Source organism: Lemur catta, chromosome 19 (assembly GCF_020740605.2).
Source record: "Lemur catta isolate mLemCat1 chromosome 19, mLemCat1.pri, whole genome shotgun sequence".
NCBI classification, from domain to species: Eukaryota; Metazoa; Chordata; class Mammalia; order Primates; family Lemuridae; genus Lemur; species Lemur catta.
In genome coordinates, this window is record NC_059146.1 from 19746568 (window position 1) to 19765469 (window position 18902).

Genomic DNA, 18902 nt, shown 5'->3' on the forward strand with positions numbered 1-18902 from the left:
CTCTCCTTTATTGGAGACTCCATTCGGCAGGCCCCCACACCTCCCCAGCCAGGCAACGGCCACTGTGAGAACATGTGCATGAGGACAGGCTCCCCGAGGTGGGCAGAGGCCATGAGCACAGGAGCACCAGCACAGAAATGGCGTGGCCAGGGCACTGGTGAGGCTTCAGACAGTCTGGGTCACAGTGTGTGGTGAGTAGAGGGTCAGAGCACAGAGCCCATCTGTGACCTTGATTCCATCCTTAACCCCAAACCTAATTTCCTCCCCAAACCTAATCTCAAACCCATTTGCAACCACAAATTCAACCCACTCCCATCCCCGGACTTAACCCCATTCTCATTACCCAGCCCAATTCCATTCCCAACCCCATTCTCAACCCCAGCTCTAACTCCCAATTTAACCCCATCCCCATCCTCAAATCTAGTTCCATTCTCATTCTCAAACCCAACCCCATTGTCATTCCCAAACTGAACTACAAACTCAACTCTGTCCTTAACCCCAGCTCCAACATAAATATAAACCCATCCCTATCCACAAATCTAACCTCATTCTCATTCCCAGACCCAACCCCTCTGTTCTTTGGACTCCCAGTCTAAACCCAGCTCATCCTCATTCCCATCCTCCACCTGACTCCAGCCCCAGTCCTGCTTTTTTCTTCATTCTTCTCCCCAACCCCTATAATTCCTACCTAATCCCGACCATTTTCATCCTCCTCCCACCTGCAGATCCAAGCCTGTAACCCTGCTTCTCATCTCCCCAGGTCGGTCCCACCACCAACACCACACCTATGCACCATGCACACAGGGGACCTGTGCCTGGTCTCCACATGCGTAGGCATCACAGGCTGACCACAGGCCCAGACTCTTGGTGCCTGCTGGCACACACACCTCAGACCAAGGCTACCCGAATGCACCTTGAAGATGGAGTTGCCTCACAGGACCTGCATCTGCTTTCACAACCAGGTGTGGTCTAGGCTTGCCAGGGGGAAAACCCAGGCCTCCTTCTGATGCTTTTCCTTGGAGCTAATGTCCCCGCTTGACCACGCTGTCCAAACTGTTGGTTTCCTTAAGTCTTTACCAGTCTTGCCCAAGCGCTGCCAGTTTTTCCAAATCACCCCGGGTCTTTTCCATCTTTCTCCAGCCCCTTCCAACCTCTCCCAGGATTGGAATCGCCTCAGCAGCCCCCAACTGCCACAGAACACCCCTGATATCATTGTAGGGGGCTCCTGAGGCTCTGCCAGCCCTGAGGCCCACCCTGACCACCCAGAGACCTGGTCTTTATTCTGTTGTTATTGGTTCTGTCCTCCAAGCTGACGCCCCCACCCCACAGTCCCAAGGCCCCACCCCCAGGCTGGGACCCTCCTCCCATACCCCTACCCCGATTAGTTTTTCCTGGGCCCTCCTTTACTTGGCCTACTCCAAAGTGTCTCTCCTTCTACCACTTCCCGCACGTTCTTTCAGATCTCAAGAACTTTAAGGCAGGAATGAGATCTGATTAATTTCAGAGCCCCCAACTTTGGGAGTATACATTGCACAGACAAATAAGACCCTCATCCTCAGTGAACCTACATTCTGTTTCCATTCTGTTAAAGACCGAATGCTGTTTGTAAACAGTTACTATGGAAGGCACCATCATCTCTGTCAAGGCCCACTCTATTAGCATTGAATGTGATCTGGTGTAATGACAAAAAGATACTAAATCTCAATCAGTATCATTAGAGTAGACCCCAATAAGTAATATTTTATGTAAGCCAATCAATATCACTATCAGTTGGCCTGAATAAATATTGATTGTTCAACAAATATTCTTTTGACTGATTACCATGTGCCAGGTGCTGTCTGGTAAGCACTGGTGAGCTCTAGGTGACCAAAAACAGACACAAATTTCTGCCTTGACGGTATCTACATTCCAGCTGGAGAGACAGACAATAATATATCTAAGAAAAATATTGTATTTGTGAAAAGTGCTGTGGAGAAACAAAAGCAGGGAAGGGGAAGAGGGAATAAATATGTTGTGGCTTTAGATGGGGTAGCCAGGGGCACTTCACTGAAAAGGTGACTTTTGAGCAAAGACCTGAAAGACATTTGAGAGGAATGGTCCAGGCAGAGGTGGACACATGCCAGGACCAGCAAGGAGGCCAGCAGGGCTGGAGCAAGAGTGAGTGGGCAGGAAGGGATTTTGCCTAAAGAAACGTCTGGCCCTTGCCCAACTCCTGGAAGGGAACCCCTAAACCCTTGGAATGTCCTGCCTGGTAAGATTGTGTTTGTTTACCTGGGGGCCGTGGGTCATCCCAGGTAGTTAATGCTAACACCATGATTTATAGTGGGGCCTTGGGCCACTGTATCGGTTTGACCTCTGGGGGGATGGAGGCTGAGTGGCTGAGGTCAGCCACACAGGTGCTCCATGCCTATGAGAATGCCCCCTGGTAAAAACCATGGACACCAAGGCTCAGGTGAGCTTCCTTGGTTGGAAGTACCATGCATATTGCCATACATCATTGCTGGGAGAAGTAAACACTGTCAGCACAACCGCACTGGGACAAGACCACTGGAAACTCACACCTGGTCTCTTCTGACTCTTCTGCCCTGTGCACCTTTTCCCTTTACTGAATTTAATCTGTATCCTTTTGCTGCAATAAAACTTAACTGTGAGTATAACAGCTTTGCAGAGTTCTGTGAATCCTTCTAGTGAATCATCAGACCTGAAGGTGATCTTAGAGACCCCTGAACTGAAGTCAGAGAGTTAATGGGTGCCAGAGTGTGTGACATCTCGCACAACATGGATGAACTTCAGCTATTTATGTGAGATGGGAACCACTGGAGGGCTCAGAGCAGAGGAGTGACATGATTTGAATCATGTTTTAACAAAACTCCCTCCAGCAGCTGTATAGGGTACATGCTACAGGGGGTTGGGGGAAGCAGGGAGGCTACTTAGGAGGCCGTGGCAATAAGTCAGGTGAATGACGACTGTGGATGAGCGAGGAGTCAAGTTCTGAATACATCTTTAAGGTGTTTGCTGATGGATCAGATGTTGGATGTGAAAGAAAGACAGAAACTGATGATGATCCCAGAGTTGTTGGCTTGAGCAGCTGGATAAAAACAGGTGTCATTTCCTAAGTTGGGGCAGACCATGGGAAGAGCACTTGGGTGTGTGCAAGAGAGATTGGGAACTTATTTTTAGATGTGAAATTTGAGTTGCCTCCTCTTTTCAAGTGGAAATGTTGAATAAGTTGAGGCTATGAGTCTGGAGTTATAATTATAACATCATTATTATTGCTAGAGTGAGTCCCTATAAATAGGATTACTGGAATAAATACCTCTATATAAATAGGCTTCAATAAATTGTTAGGGAAGCCTCCAATTGCCATTATTATTAGAGAAAGCCCCTATAAATATATTGTTATTTGAGGAGGCCCCAATAAATATTATTTTAGAGACTAAGCCTCTATTAACATAAGTTATTAACATAGACTGTAATAAATAGTCTTATTATAATCAACTTTGCAAATAGTATTAGTATTTTGATAGACATTAGTAAACCTCAGCAGCTGCCATCAGTCTGTTGAATGCACTGATAAATGAGTGCATGAAGAGAAGGTCATGGTCATGAACAGAGTGTGAAGAGGCAGGCAGGTGCTGGAGGTGAAGGCTGGAGCAATGGTGCCTCTAGCTGGAGGGGCCCATCCCAGGAGGGGAGGGGAGAGGAGGTCGGGGAGAGCTGACTGGAAATGGTGGAGGGTGGGCAGGGAGGTTTTTTCAGAGAGATTTTTATTTACATTATCCTATGCATCAGATTTCCTAGAAGCTGAACTGTAGTTAACTCCTGGGCAGGGACTCTGATTAATTTCTGTTCCCATCGCTGCAAGAACTGGGCAGGTTGGGCCTCCATAATACAGCACCCTGTCCCACACCCATCACACTCACACCTCTTTCTCCTCACCCCAGTCCCTCAAGGATTCACACTTTATAGTTTCACGTCAGTTTTATTTGACCCCAAAACATTTCTCTAATGGATATTACATTTTTCTAACAACTTGCCTGGCAGATGGGGACTTGGGTCTCCTTAACTCCCTCCTGCCAGGCCCTATTCTCCCTCCTTCCCACTTAGGACACAGGAGTCTGGGGCTGTCACCCAGAGTCCAGGCCCGAGCCCCCTCATGCCCCCAGGAACCAGGATTTCAGGCCTCTAGACCCTCCCCCTCCTCTCCAGTGACCTCATTTTAACTTCCGGATGAAGTTGGGGAATACATCAGGGCTCAGCGGGGAGTGGACAGGCGCCGACATTCATGCATCCGGTAGGCACACATGTAGAAAATCCCTGCATGAGAAGAGATCACAGTTGGTCCCCCAGGGCCCTCCTAACCCCTGTTTCCCCCCACAAGAGACCCCAGCACCACACTCCCTTTCTCCTTGGGTATCCATGTCCCCAGACTCTTTGGACTTCGGGTCTGCCTCCCACCCCAGTGCTACGGGTTCCATGTGGGACACCCAGTGGGATCTCCCCTCTGAAATGCTGCCTCCCCTGACCAGACACTGACCTTCCCTTGGCCCCAGTACCTGCGAAGAAGGTCATGAGCAGGGCCACCCAGCCCAGGATGTAAGACCAGGAAAAGCGCCAGTCCCCGAAGCGGCGGCCGAGGAAGCTGACAGTGACTCCAGTGTAAATGGCCAAGGCCAACAAGACAAAAAGGGCTGGGGAGAGAGGGCGGGAGGGTGTGGGTGGGCACAGGGAGGGGTAGGGGTGGGGCCTGAGATTGGAAAAAGGGGTAGGAGTGGGCGTGGGGATAGGGGTAGGAGGAAGGGGAGGTTGAGTTGGAAGTGGGAGTAAAGATGATTATGGGGTAGGGTTGGGGTGGGGATGGGGCAGGGTTGTGCTGTATAATAAAGATTTTGAATGGTCATTGTCCCTGGTTCCTGGGAGACTCTGAGTGCTTGGAATTTCCTGTGTAATAGGAGTGTCTTTGTTTTTCTCGAGCCCTTTGGACCACACCTGAGTTTATGCTAATGAGATGAGATGACCCAGGCTGAGGACTGGTCACCAGAAAGACCAACCATGTGATTAGAGGGTTGGAGCTTTGAGCCACTATCAGCCCAACCTCTGGGGAGCAGACGGAAGCTGGAGATTGAGTTCAGTCAATGGCCAATGATTCAGTCAAACATGCCTATGTAATGAAACTCCAGTGAAAACCCTGGACACGGATGCTCAGTGGAGCCTCCTGTTGGGGAACACACCTATGTGCTGGGCGGGTGACCCCTAGTTACACAGGGAGAAGGCCTGGAAGTGCTGCACTTGGGGCCCTTCCCAGGCTTCTCCCCATTCATTTGCTTGGTCCTAAGTTGTATTCTCTATAATAAAACTGTAGTTGTAAGTATAGGACTTTCCTGAGTTCCATGAACTGTTCCAACAAATTTTTGAACCGAAGTGAGTCTTGGGAACCGCTAAATTTGTAGCCAATTGGTCAAAAGTGTGGGTGGCCTGGGTACCCCACTTGCAGCTTGTATCTGAGGTCGGGGCAGTCTCACTGGGGACTGTGCCCTTAACCTGTGGAGTCTGACACTAATTGTGGGCATGGTGGTGGGTGTTAGTGCCAGAATTAAATCACAGTCCACCGGTTAGTGTCAGAATAGGCTGGGACTAGAAATGGTCATGAGGTTGGTTTGGGGCGTGGGGATGGTGTTGAGAGTGAGGAGGCATAGGGAGTGAGGGTGGGGTTGAGGGGGCGGTGTGGATCGGGTTTAGAGATGGGAGTAAGAAGTGGGGAGGCGGAGTGAAAGGGGAGGGTGGGCCCACTCACTTGAGGTGAAGAATATGATGCCGGCAGAGAAGGGCCGGGAGATGCGGGAGAAGGTGGGCTGCTGAGCGAAGGCCAGGATGCCCATGATGATGCCGGAGGTGGCACACAGGGCAGACAGGATCATGAAGGCCCGGGTGGCATTCCAGTATGCTGTGGGAGCACCCCACAGTCACTCCCATGCTGCCACTGCTCTCAGTGAGGGATGCTGCTGCCTCTGGGAGGAAAATGCCTTGCCCCTCTCCATATCCCTGACCCAGTTCCTCCATCACTTCTTTGCAAATGCCTCCTTCTGCACCTGGCAAACTCCTACTCATCCTCCAAAGCCCAGCTCCCAAGGCCCCTCCTCTAGGAAGCATTCCTTCACCCCTCAGGCATCATCTTCCCCCCTTACTTGGGGTGTGGTTCTTTTGTCTACCCCTCCAGCCTGATGGCTGCCCCCTGAAGACAGAGTCTCATGAACACCTCTACCACAGGTTTGGTTTGCACATTGTCCTGGAGAAATGTTTGTTGAATGAATAAATAAATGAAAAAATGAATGCTGATTCCTTATATCCTCCTGGTAGTCACTATCCTCTTGTACATTGTTCTCTTCCATTTCCTTCATACCACTTCCTCATGTCTACAACTGTCCTATTTATTTGTCTTTAATTTATTTAAAATACCTGTCTCTCCCCCACTAAATTCTCAGCTTTGTGAGGACAAGGGCCTTGCTATTTCTTTCATCGCCATGTCCCCAGCACCTAGTGCCTGGCACATAACAAGTGCTCAATAAACATGTTGGATGAACAAATGTTGAGCACTGGGGACCACTCTTCTCCTGTGCTCCGCTCAGGGCTGGCCCTATAGGAGATGCTGTGGGAACAATAGTCACAATCTCATCCTCCATTTTGCAACTGCCACCTACATGCCAGGTTTGCTTCCCAGGTATGATCTTATTCCTTCCACGAGCCCTATGCTGTAAGTACTATTTTAATTCTTATTTGTCAGGTGATGAAACTGAGGCTCAGAGAGGTAAAGTGACTTGCCCGAAGTCCCATAATTAGAAGCAGGGCAGAGTTGAAACCCCGGCTCCAATGCCGACACTCTTAACTGCTTGGCTATCCCATTTCTCGAAGCACCCAGGGCAATTGTACACGTCAGGCAGAACTCGGACCCTGCCATTGAAAGGTATTATAAAAAGCCTAGGATCTTTGCAAAATTGCAATCTTTTGGGCGAGCCTAAGTGAGAGAAATTCCTGGCTATTTCTCCATGGATGTTATTATAGGTCAAATTATGCCACCTTGTCACCCAAATTTATATGTTGAAGTTGTAACTCCCAGTGCCTCAGAATGGTACCTTATTTGGAGATGGGGTCATTGCAAATGTAATTAGTTAAGATAAGGTCATGCTGTAGTAAGGTGGGCTTCTAATCCCATGACTGGTGCTCTTACATAAAAAGCGGAAGTGTGGACACAGACTTGCACACAGGAAGAGGAAGTTCTGTGATGAAGGTAGAAGCAGAGGTGGTGCATCTACCAGCCACGGAACGCCAAAGATCGCCAGCAAAGCACCAGAAGACAGTGGAGGAGGAGACATGAAACATTCTCCCCCACAGCCCTCAGGAGGAGCCAACCCTGCCAACACCTTGATCTTGGACTTCTGGCCTCTAGAGCTATGAGACAAAACATTTCTGTTGTTTAAGCCCCCCAATCTCTGGTACTTTCTTATGGCAGCCCTAGAAAACTCAGAGGTCTCTGGGTATTTAAAAGTCTGGAGGACTTATGGGGCTTGTTATAGCTTATTTCTTTCTTACAATTATGCTAGGAGTGGAAAACGCAAGTGCCTTTGAGGGCTGGACACAGCTGCAAATGAGGGCAGGAGATCTGCTGGGGAGCAGGCTGGGGTAGAGGCGAGGAGGAGCTAGCCATGTATGTCCCATGTACCAATTCCCATGTCAGTGTATTGCCTCTGACATATCCCATGTCAGTGTATTGCCTCTCAGCTCCACTTTTACAGAAAACCTCCCCATTCAAATTACTGTGTGGTTTCTGTCTCCTGAAGGGGCCATGACTGGTATACCCCATTGGAAGGGTAGCCACTGCTCATACCCAGTTGTTGTCCTGGGGCATGCAAAATTTGGATTTTTTTTTTCTGTTTTTTTTTTTTTTTGCAGGTTTTTTTGGTTGTTTGTTTTGAGACAGGGTCTCGCTCTGTTGCCCTGGCTAGAGTGCAGTGGCATCATCATAGCTCACTGCAACCTTAAACTCCTGGGCTCAAACGGATCTTCTGCCTCAGTCTCCCAAGTAGCTAGAACTACAAGTGTGCGCCACCACACCCAGCTAATTTTTCTATTTTTTATTTTTTAAGAGATGGAGTCTCACTCTTGCTCAGGCTGGTCTTGAACTTCTGGCCTCAAGCAATACACCCCCTCAGCCTCCCAAAATGCTAGGATTACAGGCTTGAGCCACCGTGCTTGGCCAGGTTTTTTTTTTCAAAAAGAGCCACAAGTCTATATTTCTATGTAAAAAAATCTCCAGATTTTTAAATACTGGTAACTAATTCAGAAACTTCAAAAACACCAGGCAGACCCAATAAAACCCATTGGCAGTTGGGCTTGGACCCTGGGAATCAAGTTAATTTTGGTGAGTCACAGTTGATGAGCAAGTTAAGCCAGCTGTTTCAAATGCCCAAGGGTGAGGTATGTCCCTGAGGTTTTCGTTTTTTTGTTGATCCTGAGAATGTTGAATGGACCCAGGATTTTTACCGAGCCTCCCTCTCTCCCTGATCCCCAGCAGAGATAAGATATAGAAGTGACTCTGATCTGTCCCTTGGGACGTTCCCAGTCTGGAGCAGGAGAAAAGGTGGAAGTGTCACAAATGAGACAGCTGTGGGTGAAGTCAGGCACACTGGGCTCTGAGGTAGGCGGCCAGGGACAGCCCTTTCCTCTTCTCTCCGCCTCAGTCTACCCCTGGCAAACAGGCACCAGGCTGCCTCAGGCTGGTTCAGTGGGATGGGGCCAGGGAGATCCCTGCGTGTGCCTGTCACGCCCAGGGCTCCCTGAGGGCCAGCTCCTCCTCTCACTCCCCTTCGAGAGAATGTTCGAATTTTGAGGTCAAACCTCACGTTCTCTTCCTGTATGCAGTTGAGCCACCCTTTTAGTGTTGTTGGGAGAAGAAATAGAATTAATATATGTAAAGTGCTCAGGATAGCACATAGGGCATATTGAGCGCTCAATAAATGCCAGATATTATTATTATTACTATTAGTAGTAATAATATACAATATATTATATGTTGTTAATGTAGTATGTAATATTTAGTGTAAGATATACACAACATATATATTATTAATTTATTAATTCATCACATATTTAGTGTAATATGATGTATTAGGTATATTATATATTATTAATTTGTTAATATATAATGTATGATATGTATCATATAATATGCTATATATCTCTATGTATCTACCTCTCTTTCTCTCTCTCTGTATGTGTGTGTGTGTGTGTGTGTGTATAACATGGCCTGGCACGTAGTTAAGTAGTAAAAAATACTTCATCCAGTATTTAGCAAACTTAGGGCTCCTGTTGCTTCTGTATCCCCCAGTACCTAACATAGTTCTTGGTCCATAGTAGATATTTAGAAAATGCTATTCTGGCAACCCCAGCCCTAACTGCTACACCTGACACCTTCTACGTGTCAGGAAATGCCACCTCTCTTGACTTAACCTCCAAACCCGTACACCCTGTAATTACAACCAGAAAACAACCCTGAGATCCCAATTCTGCCCCTTCCATGCTGAGTGACCTCAGGCTGGTCCCTTTCCCTCTTTGAGCCACAGGGTTTTCTGTCTGGGATACAGGTGGCCCCTGGGCCCTGAAGGTCTGCCCTGCGCAGCCCAGACCCCAGCCAGAGGCTCACCGATGCTGTCCGTCTGCAGGTAGCACTTGCCGCCCAAGCAGTACCGCCACAGGCCCTGGTGAGCAAAGGCTCCCGACAGCCGGTACTGCATCCAGTGGTCTGTTGCGGTGGCCACCACCAGGAGGATGGTCCCCACCCAGGCACAGAAGAGGCCACCACCCATGAAGCTGTACATGGTGATCTGTGGGGAAGGGGAGAGATAGGGTGGGGAGCTGGATTCCGGGTCCTGGCAGAGGAAGGGACTGGGGGGGGAGGGGGCTGGGGAGTGGGACACCTGTTTCCTGGGAGAAGGAGCTGGAGACCCAGACACCTGGGTCCTGGGGAGGGGCCTGGGGGCCTGGACCCTTGGGTCTGAGGGAGGAGAGGCTGCGTTCCAGAAGCCCTGGGTCCTGGGGGAAAAGGATCCTGGGGGACCTGGAAGGATCAGAGGGAGGAGGGGGCTGGGGATCTGGACTTCTAGGCTCTGAGGAAGGAATGGTCCTGGATTCTCGGGTCCTAGGTGAGGAGGGGGCTAGGGGATGGGCCACCAGGTCCCTGGGAGAGAAAGGAGCTGGAAGGAGCCTAGACCCCCCCGGGAAGGAGGAGGCTGCAGAGCCCATGCCTGGTGCCTACCTGAGTGGCAGAGCCTGCCCCAAGCCCTCCTTCTGCCTCGGCCCCTCTGTGCAGACTGAGCTGAGCCAGGTTTCTGGCCTCTCTGCACCCTTGGATCCCCCAAATCCCTTAAGCCTCCCCACACAATGGCCCTGAGGCCCAGCAGCTTCCAGCAGGCAGAAATGCAACGGTGGCAGAGGCCCCCAGTGGAATTTGCTGAAGCAGGGATCCAGGTGGCTCCCCGCCCCCAGCCCCTGGCTCCCTGGCCTACCTCGGTGACCCTCCCCAGACCCTAACACCTTCGCACAAGCCTTGCTCACAGCACCGCTGGGCTGGGCTGGCCTGGCCTGAGCTATGTAAGCACACACACAGACACACGAGACATGAGGACAGCCATCTGTTTATTGTTCAACTGGGGCTTCCTGCCTGAAGAGCAGGAAATGGGGTGAGGCGCTACAGGCATCTGAACACGTTGGGCCAATGGGGCTGTTTGTGGGGTGGTGGCATGGGATGCCACAGCAGGGGCTGGGACAGAAAGCGGGTTGAGGATGGGGCTGCTTGGGGCTGGAGTTTAGGAGAAGTTAAAGACGAGGACTAGGTTGGGCTTAGGCATGTAGGGAATGAGGAGAAAGAGGGTAGGGTTCAGACTGAGGCATGGCAGGGGCTGGGGCTAGAATGGGACTGAATGGGCTTGGGATTTGGTGTTGAGAGTGGGATGGGGCTGGGCTGGACAGGCAGGTGGCAGTGGCTTTGGGGTTAGAAGCAGGGTTGGGGATAGGGCTGGAGGAGCCCTGGGGGTCGGGAATGAGGTTATGACTGTAGTTGTAGCTGGGGGTGGTGCTGGGAACGGGGTTGAGGCCATCAGGGGCACATGTACGGGTTTGGGCATGGGTGTGAGGTTCAGGGTTTTTCTCTGGTTTGGAATCCTGAGTCGGGTGACTTAGGTCAAGGCTCATCAGGTGAGTCGAAGAGGCCATGGTTTGGGGGGTGGGGGAGGACGGGAACAGGATGTTTCTTGGGGTATCTCAGACAGGGCTTATGTCACTCTGGGCTCCGGGAAAATCCCCTGGGTGACCTGAGTCCCAGGTGCTGGACCCTCCAGCATCCTAGTACTCTGTCTCCCAGTCCTCGGCAGCAGGTGGAGTGTCCAGGGGTGCTTCCGGACCTCGGGCTTCCTTCTTCCCATCCTGGGCAGGCAGTGTTGGTGGCATTCTGGGTGGGGTCTTGGGGCCAGCCCCAGGGCCCCCCGCCCAGTCCCTCTCTGCCTGCTCAGCTCTCCCAGGTCCCCATCGCTGCTGTCTTTGGCCCCAGCCTGGCCTACGTCTGACTTCCCACCCCCCGCGTCCCCTGGGAGGCCTCCTGGCTGTGCCTGGCTGGGTGTGGCACGCCTGGGGACAGCAGGGGCAGGAGGGCAAGGACTGCTGGAGGGTGTAAGCCCCCAGCAGGGCACTGTGCAGGAGGCAGGAGAGGGTGTCCAGCCGGATGGGCACAGTAACAGAGGCCACGCTCTCAGGGAGCCCCAGGTGGGCAGGGTCTGGGGCACTCAGGAGTGAGGCTGGCAGGGTTGGGATGGGTGCAGCGGGCCACGGCTCAGCTCCAGGTGACGGCAGGGACAGGTTGTTCCTAGAATGACAGCAAGACAGGTCACTGGGTCTTATCTCTGAATTTCTTCCCTTATTGCTGCCTGGCTGCCCTATACGTCTGGGGCAGTCCTCTCTCCCCATCCTCAGTCTGTCCACCTCTGACCTCCCTCTTCCTTCCTTTCTCTATTTGTGTCCACCCGTGTCTCTTTCCAGAGAGACAACTGTTACCTTCAGTATCAGACAGAACTCAGTTTCAATTCCCGCTGTCTTGCTTGTGGTGCCTTGTTGGGCAAATCATTTTCCCATCCTGAACCTTAATTTTTCATACCCAAAGATGGCCTTCAGTGGTACCAGTGGTGCGTGTAAAAGGCTGGTAAATGTTCAAAAACTGTGGACAGTTATTATTCCTCTAGCCCCATGGCTGTCTCTGGCATCTTCAAGTCTCCTGGTTCACTCTGGGAAGTTTCTCTGTTTGACGAATGAATCTCTGTTTCTAGCTGTCTCCCCATTTCTAAATATCTCACCCAACTCTGTCACCAAGATCCTCTAAGATTCTGTTTCTATGAGTTGATACCAGATCGACTTTTTTTTTTTTTTTTCTGATACTCTCTCTGGGTCTGCTCAACTCTCTCCCTCTGAGATTCCGTGTCCCCTGCTCTGTCTGGGTCTCTGTGTCCCTCCGAGGAGGTCTTTGTTTCTCTCACCCTTCGGGCTCAGCCCCGTCCTTTAGCTGTTCCATCTTCAGAGGGGTCTCTGAGGTGCCTTCTAGCAATTTCCCCTAGATCCTTCCAGAGCCCTGGAAGGCGGAGGAGGAGCCCAGAAAGAAAGAGGGCGGGGTTTTGGCGAAGTCGGAAACGGGGCGTGGCGCGGGCGCGCGCGGAGCCGCGGAAGGAGCGCGGAACGCTGGACGCGGGGCCGCGGACGAGCGCCTCAAGCCTGCGTTTCTGAGCACGCCCCCCTCGCCTCCCCGGCCCCAGGGCCCCCAGCCCCTTCCTCCCTCATACCCGGGGATCTGGACCTCCAGCCCCCTTCGTCTCTCAGATCCAGGAGTACCAGGCTCCCAGCCCTCTTCCTTCCTCTCGCTTTCTTCCTGTCCATGCCCTCAGGACGATTCTTTAGGACTAAAGGGACGTTTTAGGCAGTGAAATCTGGACATTTGGCCCTCCCCTAGGGCAGAGGGCATAGTAGATGGTCTGAGTCTTAGCAATTCCAGGGGCTGTATTCCATTCTGTGCTCTGTCTCTGACTGGCGTTGCGACCCTAGGTCCTTCTAGTCTCTATGCCTCAGTTTCTCCATCTGAGAAATGGGGCTAATATTACCATCCAGGTTTTTTTGAGGTTCTTGTGATATCACATGTGTAAAGTAAACACAGAGTCTGGACTACTAGCCTGAATAAGGAAGATTTACTTAGTTATTGTTGATAGTCGTGGTAGTATTTTATTGAGAAGCAATTGTCATTCTTATGTCCAGTCATTTAAGAACTAGTTATTCAGTGCCTGCTATGTGCTGGGTTCCAGGCTGTGCACTGGGGCCGAGATAGATGCAGCCCCTACTCTCAGGAAATTGCATACTTGTGAGGGAGACAGAAAGAACATAAACAGTACATTTTCTATAAGAATAAGTATCTGGGCTGGGCGTGGTGGCTCACACCTGTAATCCTAGCACTCTGGGAGGCCGAGGCGGGTGGATCGCTCAAGGTCAGGAGTTCGAGACCAGCCTGAGCAAGAGCGAGACCTCGTCTCTACTAAAAAAATAGAAAGAAATTATCTGGCCAACTAAAATATATATAGCAAAAATTAGCCGGGCATGGTGGCACATGCCTGTAGTCCCAGCTACTTGGGAGGCTGAGGCAGTAGGATCGCTGAAGCCCAGGAGTTTGAGGTTGCTGTGAGCTAGGCTGACGCCACAGCACTCACTCTAGCCAGGGCAACAAAGCGAGACTCTGTCTCAAAAAAAAAAAAAAAAAGAATAAGTATCTGAAGATGTGAAATCTGGGCCAGGGGATGGAGAGGCACCGGGGTGAGGGGATATTTTCGGGTGAGGGGATATTTTCGGTAAGGTGGTTAGGAAAGGCTGTTGTGGAAGGTGCCAGAAAACCTGGAAGTTGAATATTCCTGGTGGAGGGAACAGCCTCTGAGGGTAGAACGAGCATAGCGTTTGAGGGACTGGAAAGGAATCAGCAAAGAAGAGAGAAAGAGTTCTTTTTTAAAAAAAGTTTTACTTTGAAATACTTTTATATTTACAGGCGTTAACAAAGATAATACAGAGAGTTCCCACACCCTCATGACTCTACTTCCCTTAATGGTACCATCTTACACTGCCATGGTACATTTGTCGCAACTTAAGAAACCAACAGAACTATGAAGTAAATTCCATGCTTTATTAGGATTTCACTGTGTTTTTACACTAATATCCTTTGTTTCTTTTTCCAGGATCCAATCCAGAATATCTCGCTGCATTCAGTTATCCTGTCTCCTTGGTTTCTTCCGATCTATGGCTGTTTCTTGGTCTTTCCTTGTTTTTTATGCTCTTGGCAGTTTGGGGGAGTACTAAGTACCAAGTCCATTTTATAAAAGGGAGGTCTATTTTAACTGAATAATACTAACTCCTTTAATCCTTATTTCACAGATGACCAAACTAAGTTGCCCAGGGTCACAGAGCTGGTCAGTGGCACAGCTGGAATTTGAAACCAGGCAGCCTGGCTATAGATTCTGTGCTTGGGAGTTTTTTATTATTGTTGTTGTTTGTTTGTTTTTTGACACAGGGTCTTGCTGTTGCCCAGGCTGGAGTGCAGTGGCAAGATCATAGCTCACTGCAGCCTTGAAGTCCTGGGCTCAGGTGATCCTCCTGCTTCAACGTCCTGAGTCCTAAGTAGCTGGCACTATAGGTGCATACCACCACACCCTACTATTTTTTAAATTTTTTGTAGAGACAAGGTCTTGCTCTGTTGTCCAGGCTGGTCTCAAACTCCTGGCCTTGAGTGATCCTCCTGCCTTGGCCTCCCAAAGTGCTGGACTTACAGGCGTGAGTCTGTGCTTTTAATAAAGACACAAGTAGGAGCCACATTATATAGGGCCTTGTAGGCGCAATAAAGATTTTTGACTTTTTATTTCTATTTTTTAATTGTAAGAGTATTGAGATTATGTTGAACATTTGTAATTAGAGAGAGGGGTGACATACTTTGACTTATGTTTTAAAATGAGCACTTTGTAGTTTGGAGAAGGGATTGTTATAGAAAGCAGGATCGGCGGCAGAAAGCCTAGGGAGGATGCTGCTTGTAAGGTTTTAAGAGCGGAGTGGCCGGTGCCAGAGAAAAATGAGCAGAGTTGAAAGGGATAAGTAAAGAGGCATTATTGGGGCGCTCCCGGGTAGGGGTAACGGGTCTCAAGAGAGGAGCCCAGGCGAGCCTTATGGTCCCACGAGTGGAACCAGAGAAGCCGCCCCGCCCAGAAGTCTGGGTGGGCTTATATACGTTTTTAGGGGTGGGGGATGGGAGTTTTTTTGGAGGGAAGGTTTCGGCAGGAAGAGTGAGGAATTTCTTTGTTTCAGCTTTAGGGCAGGTATGGAGGAGTAGGAGGGGCTTCTTCTTTTTCCATTAGGGAGGGGAGGAGTCCCTGCCACCAGCCTTACGCTGCTGTCATCCAGGAGAGGAGTGGTGGCAGCTCCAATGAGGACAGGGGTAGTGGAGATGGGGACATATGGGTGGGTTTGAGATGTATTTTGGTGGAAGGGCCGTCAAAACTTGCTGCTAGTCTGCTGAGAGTGGGTAAAGGGGAGCCCAGGATGGTGCAAAGTTTTTAGCCTGAGCAGCCCCTTTGAATATGCATTTTCTTACAAGAAGTTCACGACATTCCATTTTAAGGATGAGAAATCCCAAGGAGTAGGATCGCCCTGTGCCGGATGATGCTGGTGACCCTGAGTGGCCGGAGTAGAAGGATTTTTATCAAGAGAGCTGGCTTTCTTTTCTTTCCTGGTGACTGTGAGAAGAACCCAGATCTCCAGATTTCAAGTCTGGGTCTATCCTTCTGGCTGCCTCAGATCCCAAAAAGGCAGCTTATGTCTAGACAGGGCTCAGAAGTGCGGTTTCAAATCTCCGCTTCGGTACTTATAGGCGCCTGACCTTGACCGAGCTGCCTAAGCTTTCCGAGTCTCCGTTTCTTCGCGAGATGGCGCTCACTGCTCAATGGGATGGGATTCCCTCTAGCTTGTTTTATTGCTTCTCCCATTACTGTGATCAGAGTCCGACTCCACTTGGAAACCAAGGATCCAACCTCTTCGCTTACTACGTATCTGGCCCTTTAAGCTTGCCTCTCCCTCCGCCCTCGCCTTGTCTCTGGCCAAACTGAGAGAGCGGGGACGGGATCTAGGTTGCTAAGGAAATGTCTTTTACTCACCTTCCAAAATTGGCAGGCAAGTTCTGAAAAGGGACCAATCAATTTCTGCGTCGGGGGGAAGCGAGTAAGATAGAGATAATATATGTATAAAGGAACTTTTGGAAAATTCCATCTCAAAGCTTTTATTGTTGCTGTCGTTGCTGTGAGTTGCTGTGTGGTGATCTTCATCCGAGAACCAGATTGATTGGTCGTAAGCTGTTATTGGGAGAGCTTGGAACCACAAAGCGTGGGCCTTTTCATTCACAGGAGGGGATTTTTTTAATGAGTTGTGACTAATGAAAGGAATACAATTATGAGTTCTTCAGTTTTCACATCTGGCTGTGTCATAAGAATTTTTACATGTTGCCCTCTTTGTAATATTTATATTAGAGAAAAGTCAGAACCTGCCTCTTGGTGCCTCCAACGAGAAGGAAAACTGTGATTGGACACAGGACTGACAGTCATTTGAGATGGCAGATAGGCCAGCAGGCCACCTCACAGAGAGGAAGCAGTGGCCGGGCTGTGTCCAAGGAGCTGGCCAGTGTTAATCTCATTTTCTTCTCCCTCTCTCAGACCATGGATTGGGGGGGAGGGGTGCAGCCTTTACTCGTTGGAAGGATAAACACAGTTAGATAAAGAACTCTTGTCAGTAATGGCTTAGAAACCAGTGCAAGATATAGATGCTTATTATCTAATACTATGTTAGGTAGACAAATTAAGGGGTTTTGTTGAATTCTTCTGGACTAATGTCTGTCTCCTAAAGTTCTATACCTTTTCTTGCTGCCTTAGGAAAAGAACTAGCCAATTTAGAGGCCCGGCAAGATGAAGGGGAACTTCTCCAGTCTTTGGTTTAAAAAAAACAATCTTAAGACTTTGTCGATATTAAATGGGTTACTATGAGAATCAACAGTAGTGCCTGGGATATAGTAAGTGCTCAATATATGTTAGCCACTATTATAAAAACCTTCACAAATAAATAGCTCTGGGATTTGAGAGGGTTTGGTTAAAGTGGGTGTTACGTGTGAATATACTGTACTATTATTCTCTTGTTCAGGACACAACACAAAGGTTGTTTACAGACTTCTGGCCAAACATGTCTGCATATGCTTGGAAAACATTAACAAGTCCACTATCAGCTTCTCTCAGTGAAAGTCATCACCTTTTGAAATTATGCCTTTCTTTCTAAATCCTTTGCCTGCGCTTTGGCACTTTGATCGTGTTGACTGTAACCCAGGTCAGAGACGGTGCCTTTGGTGCGTCAGTCCCTCCACAGAGCCAAGCGAGTGCCCCGGGTCTGGCCTGGGGTTCTCGGAGCTGCTTCCCGTCTCAGGAGCGCCCCTGCAGGAGACACTGTGAAACAGCAGGGAAAGCCGGCTTCGGCGGGAGACAGCCGCGGATGGCGCTCTTGCTTCTGCAGATTTCCCTCCTGTGTGGCTTTAGGCAAGATAATTCACCTAAGTCTCAGATATCTTCACAGTGGAGATCCCGTCTGTCTTACACAGCTTTTCTCGAAAGAGGTAACTATAAATACATACTAGGTGACCAAAAATAATAATTCCCTTCCTTCCCCTTTCATTCTCATTATTTACACTGCCCACTTTTGTACTCTCTGTGACCTGAGAATACCCTAGGTGCCTCTTCTGCTCTACCCATTTTCTTTCAGTTTTTCCAGTCTTCTCACTGTGTAATTTATTACTTAAAAAAAATACGAAGGCCAGCTCCTTTTCTGTGCTTTCCAGTATTCTATGAGTGGTGACCATTCCCCAAGAGGACTTTCTTGGAGCCAGTTAGGGCTGTGAGCTCTGGGGAGGGAGGAGGTCAGAAAGGTGAAAGAAAAGGGGCATGCTGTGCCCTGAGTAGGCTCCTCTTCCACTCCGCTCACCAGCTGGTGAACACATGTGGTTCACAGCACGTTGCACGTTTGCTGTCACCTCCATCCCCTCATGCCTTTGCTGTTCCTTAGATTGGTGGGTCAGAGAGTGCATTAGCACCCGCCCCACACGTGGACTCCTGACCTTTAAATCCTTACCCTGGGAACCCTCCGGGCAGTTACAGACCTAGTCATTTTGGCCATGGCTACTCTTGAACTCTTTCTGGACTTCCTCTTCTTCTGCTGCTTCTGCGAAAACAAGTGGGTTAGTGTAGATTAAGATCCAGCAGACTTTTCCTGTAAAGGATGAGATAGTAAATACTTCAGGCTTTGCAGGCCAACGAACGACTCAACCTTGTCTGAAAACAGCTGCAGACGATCTGTCGAAGGGGCAGGGCTGGGCGCCAAATTTCATGCACACTAAAGTTTGAATTTTATCTCATTCCCACATTTCATGAAACAGTCTTCCTTTGATTTTTTTTTTGTCCCAACCATTTAAAATGTATAAAACACTCTTAGCTCGCAGGTGATATGGAAATAGGCAGGGTCACTCCTGTCTAGTCATCTTTAAAGGCCCTCCCGCCTTTGAGACTCTGAGACTGAGTAATCCGCTGGGCTGGTGCCATGGTATGTCAGAGGCAAATCTTTGCCTGGCCTCCCAGAACACTGTATGCAGACAGGCCGCTTGGGACAGATTTGTCAAGCTGTTCGGAATACCCAGGTCTGGGGTGTTATGACCCGTCCTTGGAGGATTTAAAAAAAAAGAGAGAGAAAGAGAGACTTTGTAC

General features: G+C 49.6%; 2 protein-coding genes across 2 annotated transcripts; both read right to left on the bottom strand.

Moving 5' to 3' along the window:
- Positions 1–3966: 3966 nt before the first annotated feature.
- On the bottom strand, positions 3967–10366 carry LIM2 (lens intrinsic membrane protein 2). Its single transcript, XM_045532593.1, has 5 exons — positions 10310–10366; positions 9698–9878; positions 5795–5944; positions 4557–4691; positions 3967–4317 (listed from the first exon to the last, which is right to left on the bottom strand). The coding sequence occupies exons 2-5, from the start codon at positions 9870–9872 to the stop codon at positions 4256–4258; spliced, it is 522 nt and encodes a 173-aa protein (XP_045388549.1). The 5' UTR covers positions 9873–9878; positions 10310–10366; the 3' UTR covers positions 3967–4255.
- A 618-nt stretch (positions 10367–10984) lies between these two features.
- Positions 10985–12674, bottom strand: C19H19orf84 (chromosome 19 C19orf84 homolog). Its single transcript, XM_045532594.1, has 2 exons — positions 12576–12674; positions 10985–11911 (listed from the first exon to the last, which is right to left on the bottom strand). The coding sequence occupies exons 1-2, from the start codon at positions 12608–12610 to the stop codon at positions 11395–11397; spliced, it is 552 nt and encodes a 183-aa protein (XP_045388550.1). The 5' UTR covers positions 12611–12674; the 3' UTR covers positions 10985–11394.
- Positions 12675–18902: the final 6228 nt, after the last annotated feature.

Excerpts from the sequence above, each read along its gene's own strand:
- C19H19orf84 (XM_045532594.1), bottom strand. The coding sequence starts at position 12,610 with ATGGAACAGCTAAAGGACGGGGCTGAGCCCGAAGG. Across the intron at positions 11,912-12,575 it reads GACGGGGCTGAGCCCGAAGG|GAACAACCTGTCCCTGCCGT; the intron begins GTGAGAGAAACA and ends CTGTCATTCTAG.
- LIM2 (XM_045532593.1), bottom strand. The coding sequence starts at position 9,872 with ATGTACAGCTTCATGGGTGGTGGCCTCTTCTGTGCCTGGGTGGGGACC. Across the intron at positions 4,692-5,794 it reads CATCATATTCTTCACCTCAA|CCCTTTTTGTCTTGTTGGCC; the intron begins GTGAGTGGGCCC and ends CTCTCTCCCCAG. Across the intron at positions 4,318-4,556 it reads GCTCATGACCTTCTTCGCAG|GGATTTTCTACATGTGTGCC; the intron begins GTACTGGGGCCA and ends CTTCTCATGCAG.